At 41.9% G+C, this 12,353-nt stretch overlaps 1 protein-coding gene across 3 annotated transcripts in view; it reads right to left on the bottom strand.

Annotated features, from left to right (window-relative positions):
• The window catches only part of si:ch211-15d5.11 (nuclear receptor coactivator 7), a 44,755-nt gene that overhangs the window by 10,526 nt on the left and 21,876 nt on the right, over positions 1-12,353 (bottom strand). For all 3 annotated transcript variants that reach the window (XM_061895925.1, XM_061895927.1, XM_061895926.1), the window contains 6 exons: positions 11,421-11,552; positions 9,294-9,481; positions 8,953-9,221; positions 8,715-8,874; positions 2,708-2,882; positions 2,510-2,632 (listed from right to left, as the gene is read on the bottom strand). In XM_061895925.1, the coding sequence (XP_061751909.1) occupies positions 2,510-2,632; positions 2,708-2,882; positions 8,715-8,874; positions 8,953-9,221; positions 9,294-9,481; positions 11,421-11,552 (1,047 nt within the window). The remainder of the gene's footprint in view (positions 1-2,509; positions 2,633-2,707; positions 2,883-8,714; positions 8,875-8,952; positions 9,222-9,293; positions 9,482-11,420; positions 11,553-12,353) is intronic.

Raw genomic sequence — 12,353 nt, 5'->3', positions numbered from 1 at the left:
GCCTTGAATGAACACTTGATGCATATAATCACAGCAGTATGATGATTCTATGTGTCTACATTAAAACATTCTTGTTCATACTGCATTAATATATGCTCATTTTAATCTTTCATGCAGAGAGGGAAATCACAACTAAGTCAATTTACTAAAACTGTATTCATTAAACAGTTATTAAGCAATGGTACAAACATTCATTTAATTTCCAAAACAGAAAATGCAAGATTGTCAGAGACATTTTAAAACAAGCTATTAGTGCACTTTTGTGCATGATGTCACTAAGATGACATATCAAAACAACACTAAATTAAAGAGCACTTTTTTTTTACAGAACACCACTAAAATGTTTTAAAATAAATAAAGTGCACTTGTGTGCATGATGTCACACAAGATATTTCAATAACTGTCAAATAAAAATGAGCTGCATAATAGGAAATCAAATAGTGTATGTCCTTCACTATGTGGTAGGTTACGGCGGACGTTTTCTTCTTCTGTTTTTAACTACTTTTGCATACGGTGTTGATCTGGAAATGGTTGCTTTGGCATTTTGTGGGTGTAGCACTGAACGGATATGTTGACATGTGGCGTTTCAAGCACTCTTCCTTCTCTAGCAGGTGACTTTTCAAATGATGCTACAAATTAGCAGTAATGCTACTTTCTGTAGAAACGCTTTTGCCGCATACTTGACATATTACGGTTGTCTGTTCGACATTTTCCCGCTTGAAGCCAAATCGCGCCAGACGATGGACGCCCTAATGTTTTTCTTAGGAATTAATTCTTCTTCCTTCTTTTGTTACCAGATTCACACCTTTTTTCTCTCGTATTACCACTCGCACCGCTCCGCTAGCATCACAGCTAACGTTACCATGCCGCTACCTCTCTGCTCCGCGTATGACGTTGCACGCGCGACATTATGTGACGTATGTAAGAAGGTGCGCTTGTTTTACGTCTCTTTGAGGAGAGACAAGAATGAGTGAGAAACGCCCGCAATGTAATGCCTGCAGCTAAAAGCAACTGCGTGAGAACGTATACCGTATTTTTCGGAGTATAAGTCGCTCCGGAGTATAAGTCGCACCTGCCAAAAATTCATAATAAAGAAGGAAAAACACATATATAAGTCGCACTGGAGTATAAGTCGCATTTTGGGGGGAAATGTATTTGATAAAACCCAACACCAAGAATAGACATTTGAAAGGCAATTTAAAATAAATAAAGAATAGTGAACAACAGGCTGAATAAGTGTACGTTATATGACACATAAATAACCAACTGAGAAGGTGCCTGGTATGTTAACGTAACATATTATGGTAAGAGTCATTCAAATAACTATAACATATAGAACATGCTATACGTTTACCAAACAATCTGTCACTCTAATTGCTAAATCCCATGAAATCTTATATGTCTAGTCTCTTACGTGAATGAGCTAAATAATATTTGATATTTTATGGTAATGTGTTAATAATTTCACACATAAGTCGCTCCTGAGTATAAGTCGCACCCCCCGGCCAAACTATGAAAAAACTGCGACTTATAGTCCGAAAAATACGGTACTCGAATATCACAATATAGTTATTTTCTATATCGTATAGAAACAAACCTGCGATATACCGAGTATATTTGACATATTGCCCAGCCCTACTACAAAAACTAAGAGGGTGTGACCAAATAAATCACATCAAATGTCTACTGTAGTGGATGCTAGTTAATTGGAGTGTACAAAATAAGATGAACAGTGAAGGGAGATTTTCTGCACCGCGGTCCTCAGCTTTCTGGGAAAGTGGCCCCCAAAACAAATGGTAAATAGGTTATACTTTATAGCGCTGTTCTACCTTCAAGGTACTCAGAAGCGCTTTGACACTATTTCCACATTCGCACACTGTGGGAGCTGCCATCATCATCAGCCGTTGTCAGTCCAGTGTTGGACGAAAGCCTCAGCATGTTTCTGCCATTTGGCGTACTTTTCATGCTGGTTATTAGCCTACACCTTCCACGCTGGCTTGGTGTGGGTTGGAAGGGATATTTTATATCAGAGATCCTTCTCCTAGACTAATTGCCTTACTGGGCTGTTGAACTTAGTCCGTCCTGTTGGTTGTCCGCGCCCCATTTACCCAGGGACCCGCTCAGCTTTATGGCGCTGACCGCCTGCCAGTCACAAGAGAAGGTGCAAACGGTTCTTTGTGTGCATTTTATAGACATTAGTTGGGACTCACTAACCCCACACACAACCTCCCATCTCATGCCTGGATGTAGTTTAACGTCATACCCAGGAAAGCTGCCATGCAAGGCCCTAACCAAGACTCATCAGGAGCAAGGTTGAAGCGTCTTGCTCAAGGACACAACGGACTTGACTAGTGTGGCGGATCGTACTCGGAACCCTCAGGTTGCTGGCACGCCTGCTCTATTAAGCGAGCCACGCCCTCCCACAATTTAGTTGAACATCCGTGATGTGCAAATACCTCACATACTCCACATAAGTGACAGACAAGTCGAGCCTGTGTGGTTCACTGACCTCTTTGACATGCAAAGCTTCCAATACATGGCTGTTCTCTACAATACTTTGAAGTCCTTCAGGGCCCCCGTCAGCAGCGAGGAGGGCCGACTTGTCCCCGCCGCTGTCCTCCATCAACACCATCTGCAATTAAACATAATCTTCTTGGTCAAAGATGACTGATGGCCTTTAAAGACTCTTCACAAACAAACCTCTCACCTCCCAGTCGTCCCCCGAGCTGTGCTGTTTCTGTAACACTCCCTCCTCACCCTCCTCGTCTTTGTCCTGCAGCAGTACAAACTCCTCTTCGTTGCGATCTCCCTCCACTTCTCCACCCTTGAGTACGCACAAGTCTGGTCGACGGTGCGTGAGAAAGGCATAAAGTTCGTCGGAGCTGACAGGAGGAGGAGGGAAAGCAGCCGTTCAGTAATGTTTGAGCAGACAAACGAGGCCGGCAGCTGCGTCAACAAGCTGGCAAACCAGAAGGTGAATGGACAACCTGGCTCTTGAACATGACACGTGATTGCAATGTCTCTGGCAGTAATCTAACAAAGTCAAACTAGTGTTGAGGTACTAAATGCTAAACCGTGATTAGGGATGGAACAATATGAAAATCACCTATCACGGTTATTCTGACCATTTTGTCCGCAGTATTATAACTGATATCTTTTAACTAAGCTTTATTTATTATAATTATAAGTAAACAACAGACACAACATACTGTTAAAGGCCTACTGAAACCCACTACCACCGACCACGCATATATCAATGATGAAATATTAACATTGCAACACATGCCAATACGGCCGGTTTAGATTACTAAATTGCAATTTTAAATTTCCCGCGAGATATCTTGTTGAAAACGTCGTGGAATGATGACGCTTATGTTGACGCGTGCTTATGACGTTATCGGTTGGAGCGGAAATTTTAGCCCAGCACCACTCACGGTTAAAAGTAGTCTGCTTTAATCGCATAATTACACAGTATTTTGGACATCTGTGTTGCTGAATCTTTTGCAATTTGTTCAAATAATAATGGAGACTATAAAGAAGACTGCTGTTGGTGGAAAGCGGTTGATTGCAGCTGCCTTTGGCAACCAAAACATAGCCGGTGTTTGTTTGTTGTGAAGCTTTAACATGCAACAGAACGGTCAAGCGAACATATTCTCTACCACATGTAAACCAGCAAGTTTTTGGATGAGAAAATTGTGATATTAAGTCGGCTCTTACTTGAGTGGAGTTTGCGTCCTCCTGCAGCAGCTGTCAAAAAGGCAGCTGTGACTTTCTTGGCTCCTCTATAAGGCTTCCCTCAGAGACACTGGCGGTCACCGCAGCCCTCCGACTTTCAGGTATGACTTAATAATCTCACTTGAACACTAGTAACACAATAAGCAGATAAGGGATTTTCCAGATTTATCCTAGTAAATGTGTCTAATAACATCTGAATCGCTCCCACTGCCGTTGCCTTTTTTTTTTCTTCTAGTACTTCACTCTAAATTTCCTCATCAACGAATCTTTCATCCTCGCTCAAATTAATGGGGAAATCGTCGCTTTCTCGGTCCGAATCGCTCTTGCTGCTGGTGGCTATTATTATAAACAATGTGAGGATGTGAGGAGCCCTACAACCCATGACGTCACGCGCACATCGTCTGCTACTTCCGGTAAAGGCAAGGCTTTTTTTAAGCGACTAAAAGTTGCGAACTTTATCGTCGATGTTCTCTACTAAATCATTTCAGCAAAAATATGGCAATATCGCGAAATGATCAAGTATGACACATAGAATGGACCTGCTATCCTCATTTAAATAAGAAAATCTCATTTCAGTAGGCCTTTAATTTCATATTTACCGCTCTTCAAAGTACCCCAAAGCTGCCACAAATGTTTGGAGGATGCGGGAAGAACTGTGGACACTCTTGTGATTTGGATAACATCGGACTGTCTGCCCCACAGGATGAATTTTGAAGACCAGTCATGGACGATTTACAATGAAAAGGAAATTTTATTTTCACTCGCATACAAAACATTCTAACTTGGATTGTTTCCCTGGCTTCGAGACTCTCCAGAAGGACAGTGTGGCGAAGACACAACAAACTCCCTTCTTATCTCTCCTGTTCACACACCTGTTGTTGTTGTTGACTTTGGACTGACTAGCGGCTGCACGACGCCAAGGCTGCGGAACAGGACACGCGGCAGGCTTACACACACATGCATCCACAAAAAATAAAACGCCACACACACATATAACCCACGCCCCATCTAACGCCCTTGATGCGAATCCCTTAGGGGTGATGGATGCCTGGGCAGCGCCTGAAGAGCTGCAGCCCACCCCCTGGCCCACACTCCCTCCACTTTGTTGCTAGATAACTCGAGATGTATTTTGTAGTATGTGTATGTGCTTTGCTATGAAGGTTTTTTTCCCACGCCAGACTGGTCCTCCTTAGGAGCCCAGTCTAGATTGTATTTTTTTACTCATTCTTCCCCAGCGTTTACCTTTTTACCATCTTTTACGGGGCGCCTTGTGGCGGCTCATCAGCGTTCCTGTTCTATAACCCTGTACACTGTTTGTTTGTCTAATCATGCAATGACAATAAAGACCTACCTACCTACCTACCTACTTACCTCTGGTGTTCATAATTTAATAACTTAGTTGCTCAGGGAGCTTGTGTTTCTACAAGTTAGATAGGTCTTTATTGTCATTGCACAAGTGTAACGAAACTTTGTTTTCATCGCAAACCCGTTCAAGATAAGACAAACAAACAAGGTTTCCCCAAACCCAAGATCTTGTCAATTTCGTTGAGGGCAGTTAAATAGTTCCCATGTTGATTTGGAGAGCAGTGCAAAAAGAGGCAACAAAAAAGTTAAGACAATACAAGACAAAGAAGCAAGCAGGAGAGATAAGGGAGAGGAAAGGGGAGCGTCTGCCCTCAATGAGTGCCAGAGAGAAAGTTTAGATTGGGGTATGACAATGTGTTAAAGTTAAAGTTAAAAGTCTCAAAGACGGTCACACACACACTATGTGTGGTGAAATTATTCTCTGCATATGATCCATTCCCATGTTCACCCCACGGGAGGTGAGGGGAGCAGTGATCAGCAGCGGTGGCCGCGCTCGGGAACCATTTGGTGATTTAACCTCCAATTCCAACTCTTGAGGCTGAGTGCCTAGCAGGGAGTCAGTGGGTCCCATTGTTATAGTCTTTGGGTATGACTCGGCCGGGGTTTGAACTCATGACCTTCCATTCTCAGGGCGTTTTGTATTCATGTTAGCATTTAAGCTAGCTCACAATTAGCATGCTAGTTGCCAGCTAGCATTTAGCAGCGCTGGCTTTCTTCACCAGGAAATGAGCAGTGACACCGGTCCATCAGTTTATCGAATTGTGGTTATCAGTTACTGTTTCAGATCTTTTTAATTCCATCCATTTACTACCGCTTATTCCTTTTGGGGTCGCGGGGGGCGCTTGTGCATATCTCAGCTATAATCGGGCGGAAGGCAGGGTAGACCCTGGACAAGTCGCCACCTCATCGCAGGGGCAACACGGATGGACAGACAACATTCACACTCAACAGTAAATCAAACAAATATAATTTGTACCTGTAATTGTTAGATCCCTAACCTCGACATTTGTGTTCAAATATAGGATGCTAAATCGTAGACACCTAGCATCAGGACCTAAAGGTAAATGACAAAATTCGTAGGTTTTGGCCTTCCGTTACCAATATTTTGGAGAAAAAACTTCTTCTAGCTTTTGTGGTTGTAGGAACCAGAATGTGCATGTAAGGTCATGTGGTGTTTTTGTATGTGTCACAGAGGCGGGCACAATAAAAAGGGATCGTTACCTGTATTTGGCGTGCTGATAGGAAAAGATTAGTTGAGCTGAGTGACCATAGTTTTTGACGACCGCCATTGGACGCTATGTTGCACGAGTTGTTGGAGACTTTGGATGCTTTATTAAAAGCTTTGGACACTTCCACTACATGCTGGCTACAGACGAACTGTGCAGGTTTCTTTTTGTACATTCTGCTACTTCATTAAATTGTGCTTCCCGGGACCCGGAACGATGTGTGTGCTTAATGGCAATACAGGAAGCTCGTCAGACAATTACCAAACCCAGCTTTTTACTTTCAAGCGACTGGCCGATTCAGAGTCGCTAAAATGGTTAAGGTATATTTCAATGTTATTTCATCAAGAACAAACAAACATGTTTCTGTTAGAACTTACTGTGCTATAAATCCTAACATAGCCACTAGAGAGATGTATTTTGTTAATCAAACACCATTTATCATAAAATATCCTAATCTTTGAGAAGGCCTGTCCTACGTAGGTTCTTCATTCAAACAATCCGAGTAGCTAATACATTTCAAAGGTTTTGGACCATCCCACTTCCGACATAATTTGAAATGTTTGGAGTAGTACACTTAACCCAGACTTGAATTGTGACCTACACCAAAGAGTCAAGTTTTTTAGGATAATTCCCATTGTAGTGATCATAACCCATCTCTGAGTCCATCTGATAAGGGTCTACCTGTTCAAAGAGTTAACTATCTGACATATGACACCATTTGTGTCAGCAACACGAAAAATTAGTAGCCTCCACACAGATTTCAACCAATATGGTTGATACACATGTACACTGACCACAATAGGAGTTGTATTGTGGGAAAAGTAGGATTACAGACTTTGAGCACTTTTGGGGACTAAAAACCTTTGAAGTACAGTGAAACCCACTTGAGTCAGTCCCGTTTATGTATACCGACTTATCAAGTCATATTCCACTGTGTACTTATTACTAAGAAGGTCCGCTTATGCAGACGTGAAAATCCAAATGGTCGACAAAAGATGTGATTAATTTATATGAAAAATATGTGTTGTGGTATTTTTAACATCCTTGTTATCGCTAAGCAGCTTGGCATAACTACTATATACTACTATATTGGATCGACTATGGACTGGACCCTCACCGTTATGTTGGATCCACTATGGACTGGACTTTCACAATATCATGTTAGACGCGCTCGACATCCATTGCTTTCGGTCTCCCCTAGGGGGTGGGGAGTTGCCCACATATGCGGTCCTCTCCAAGGTTTCTCATAGTCCCTGTCACCGACGTCCCACTGGGGTGAGTTTTTTCTTGCCCTTATTTGGGCTCTGTACCGAGGATGTCGTTGTGGTTTGTGCAGCCCTTTGAGACATTTGTGATTTAGGGCTATATATATAAACATTGATTGATTGATTGATTGAACTACTGTCGCGTTACATAGCAATGAAATGTGCAGTCTGTGACTTCCTGTTCATTTACAAAATAAAAGCATGGCAGTATTAACAACAGCAACTCATAAAATGCAACCCATTCATCCATCCATTTTCTACCGCTTGTCCCTTTCGGGGTCGCGGGGGGTGCTGGAGCCTATCTCAGCTGCACAAAGGTGGAAGGTGGGGTACAGCCATGTTTTCTTTTTCTTTTAGTTTAAGGATCACATGGATGAAAATATATTCCCAAGTGGGCCAGACTGGTAAAATAATGGCATAGTAACTTCAAAATAAAGACAACTTCAGATTGTTTTCTATTTTTTTACCTTTGCCATTAATAGAAAAAGCCCATTCTGAAAATATTGCACAAATATTATGCACAAAAATAAGCCTCTTGGCAATCTCTTTTAAGTTAGTTTAACGTTCTCAGAAGCCTATCTGGGATTGAACAAACTATAAAATAAATCATACCTGGTAAATAAATAAAAACTCTTCTAGGTATCAAATACTTCATTTGTCATTTCCACATATTAATCCTATGCTAACTTAACAAACCATACAAACAGAGGTAGAAACTATTCAAGAGGGTTTACTTACACTCTGTATGGAGTTTTCTCTTTTTTGACAGAAACATTTTGGGAAAATTAGGATAAAAAAAGTATGAGGGTTTTTACGTTTCATTTGGATCGAGGGGGAGGAGACGCAACCACACTTCACTGTGTACCTCTAGCTTGGCATACTTGCTAAGCCGTAGTATAAAAGTTGATAAAGCTAACATAATTGCTATTACGACATCCAATGGACACAATTAGAATAGCAGTTTCTTTCATCGAAAAAAATTCAGCTCATTTTTATACAAATGCAGCTTCTGGGCTGGATTAAAACTGTTTGCGGGCTGAAGCCGTACATTTGACACTCCTGTTCTAGATTTTTAGCCACAGCAACTAAGATCGGCACAAAACAAAAGCTTTATTAACTCTACCTCTCCTGTGAGAGGGCGATCCAAGCTTCCCTTCTGGCAGCAGTGGCTCCGGCCATTCCAAACTGAAAGCCTCCTGTGCACGTCTGTCCTGCAAGCGACTGAACCCGCAGCCGCACAAACATGACGCTCCCTGGACTTTGTGCTGTGGACCTTACAGGCACTGGACATGCATAGAGACAACAAGTACTATGTATGACACCAAGTGTACACAGACACATTCTCAAGACCAATTAGGTACCTGTCGTCAGACTTTCCGCTGACTCTGCAGTCTTAATTTCATGCGTCGACTCAGGAGCTCCACAGCAGAAGGTGGCCGCCACGCCGAGAGCTCCTCCAGATGCTTCTGACAACACCTCCTTCTGGCTATTATTAAGCTCAGTTGTGGTCCCCACCCGTCTTACAGCCTCTTCTTTAAGATTCAAACCAGACAAAGCTGCAAGCGCCAAAGATGGATTTGATTCCGCCTTAGCAGTTTTTAGCCTTTGTAAAATTTTCTTCCCCCTTCTCCTAAAAAAGAAGAAAGTTCATGTTAAAGTTCTGATAACGTTCACAAAATTTGCTGCGTTTTGAAGCACTGACCTTTTCTGGGAGTAGTGGGAGAAGTGAACGTGTGAGATGTCCGAGAAGAAGGAGACAGAGGCCAGGTTGTCTATGGAACAAGACAGGAGGTACTCCTCACAGCCGTGCTCTTTCACCAAGGAGTGAGTCTTGCACGGATCGAAGAATATTTTATTTGTCGTCACCAGGAGGATACCCGAAACCACACCCTTACAATAACGAGAACATTTGGTTACAATTAGAAAAACAAACCTGTTGACAGATATCCAAATCACAACCAGTGAAGACTAGCAGTTGATGCTAGCCACCGACTACCGTATTTTTCGGACTTTAAGTCCCGTTTTTTTTTGGAGTTTGGCCGGGGGTGAGACTTGGCCAAACTATGAAAAAGAAAAAAAAAATTTTTTGTTGGTTTGACCGGGTCTCACCCCCCGCTGGACTGTGGAGAAGACTGCGACTTATAGTCCGAAAAATACGGTAGTTAGTTGCAGTAGACGTCACCTGTTTTCGTCCTTTGACGTCCTACTTCAGTGTTTCAAAACTCGCATCCTCTGCAGTGGACATATTTGTTTTTGGTTTATTTTGTCAGAATTACAAACTACGGAAAAACTATAGCCCTGTTGTGCAAAACATAAATGTCCACTGCAGAGGACGCTACTTCTCAGGAAATTTATAGTAGTTAGTTTATGGTAATTGAAGTTAGCGCTGCAAAATTTATTATTTTTACGCTTTCATATCAACTTATTTTTTACACTTACAACTGTTTGAAATGTTAACATGGTATTCGAAATATAAGCATAGTAAAGTGGAACCTCAATTTACAAACTCCTCATTGTATGAACACAAATATGCTTTGTTGAACGAACACTGTCTGAGAGTACGAATGTTTCATCCTCCCATTGTGTGATTCGCAGCGAAGCCATTTTGTGCCCGAATCACAACCATTGTGGGCGGGCGGATCGATCTCCAATCCTCATTCAGTCAGCACAGCATTGCTGTGCTTATGTGTTAGTTGTGTGCTTTTTAAGCCTTTTTTCCAGCATTTTTCTAGTTTTGCTAGCTCAATAGGAGTCCAAAGAAACCATTGGACAAGCGATGTCTTGTTTGAAACATTCCGGACTTATCCACATTGTTGTCGACACTGTATCAATCAATGTTCATTTATATAGCCCTAAATCACAAGTGTCTCAAAGGGCTGCACAAGCCACAACGACATCCTCGGTTTAGATCTCACATGAGGGTAAGGAAAATCTCACAACCCATTGGGATAACAATGTGAATGACTATGAGATACCTTGGAGAGGACCGCAGATGTGGGTGACCTCCCCCCTCTAGGGGAGACCGGATGCAATGGACGCAAAGTGGGTTTAGCATAATATTGTGAAAGTCCAGTCCATAGTGGATCTAACATAATAGTGAAATTCCAGTCCATGAATTGACTTACGTGGACCCCGACTTACACAAGTTGAAAAACTTATTCGGGTGTTACCATTTAGTGGTCAATTGTAAGGAATATGTACTGAACTGTGCAATCTACTAATAAAAGTTTCAATCAATCAATCAAGTAAAACCTCCACCCGCTTTCTTCCGCTGCAAACCAAGAAGATTAACCGAACGGGTAAAGCAAATGTAATCTTTTATTCGTAGTTATTGTAGCAACTTGGCTGTTAAAGTTAAGGAGTTTTAGGATTTAAAAAACTGAGTGCACCACAGGGTTAGTGACAGTGTGTGTGTGCGTGTCAGCAGGGTGGCTACAAAGGAGGACATTTCAGCTTGTTTTTTTTTTGACTTTGTCACTAAATAGAAAGTTGATATATCACCCCCTTGTAATGTTTGTTTAATATACAGTACTGTATAGCACTTTATATGGTGTTCAAAATTTACAAACTTATACTAAACTATGGACTTTTGTCGAGGTTGGAACACAATATTAATGTTTAAATTGGTTGGAGAAATGAGCTTCAATATACGAATTTTCTATTCACGAACCCTGTTCAGGAACCAATTCAGTTCGTAATTCAAGGTTTTACTCTATGTATAACGGTTTATCATGGCAGCGGTTTGACACAGGAACAGATCAATTCTCTTTCTGTTACTTCCAATGGGAAATACTGTTGTGGTTAAGCATGTCTCCATCATCAACCCCACCTTCCGGTCTGTGATGTGGCGGCAGAACAATTTGAGGTAAGGGGTGGCATCTGGCCCCTCCCCCTCACAGCATTCAGGCGGAAGAGCCAAAAGGCAGAGCTGTCCATCAGGCATCGGTACCGCCTCCACATCCTGTTTGCAGCACCAAGACATGGGTCATAGCACCCACTTAGACATTTTACAAAAGAACATCCATCTCATAATGTTGTATTAACAAAGTAATTAGCACGCTTAACACGAACATGCACGTTTGGCAAAACATGCACCCTTACTTGATTAGCCGTGTGTTTCATCCTTTTTTTTTACAAATACACCATATGTTGGCGCAGTTTGATTCAAGAAGTCAAAATTACTTAAAATTTCTCACACATCTCAATACTTTCTAAAAAATTCAACACTAACTTTAGGGTGTTTTAGCCGAAACGACACAAAATTTGGTACACGCTTGAGTGGAACATTTGAGCAAGATCCATCCATCCATCCATCCATCTTCTACCGCTTGTCCCTTTCGGGGTCACGGGGGGTTGCTGAAGCCTATCTCAGCTGCGTTTCGGGCGGAAGGCAGGGTACACCCTGGACAAGTCACCACCTCATCGCAGGGCCATTTGAGCAAGATGGGACAAAAAAAACATGGACGCCATCAACTAAAACATCTTTAAAAAGCTGTATGAGTGAGACTTAGCAACTAATTGTCCATAAGTCATTAATTCTAAATCCTTGAGGATATCTGCTCGCATGCCTTCAAAACTATTTGGAGTACAACCCACAGGGTTGCCGCAGGTCATGTGTACATATTTATAGTGAAAGACAACCGCAATATATTCCACCAGACACATATTATCATGCATTTTGATACACCGATGAAAGCCCAATTAACAATTCAGCGCCACCTAGTGGGCAGCCTTTTAAACTACACTTCCAATGCAAGTATTA

The sequence above is a fragment of the Nerophis ophidion genome, linkage group LG03, assembly GCF_033978795.1.
Source record: "Nerophis ophidion isolate RoL-2023_Sa linkage group LG03, RoL_Noph_v1.0, whole genome shotgun sequence".
Taxonomy (NCBI): domain Eukaryota; kingdom Metazoa; phylum Chordata; class Actinopteri; order Syngnathiformes; family Syngnathidae; genus Nerophis; species Nerophis ophidion.
This window is presented reverse-complemented; position numbering and strand designations above follow the sequence as displayed.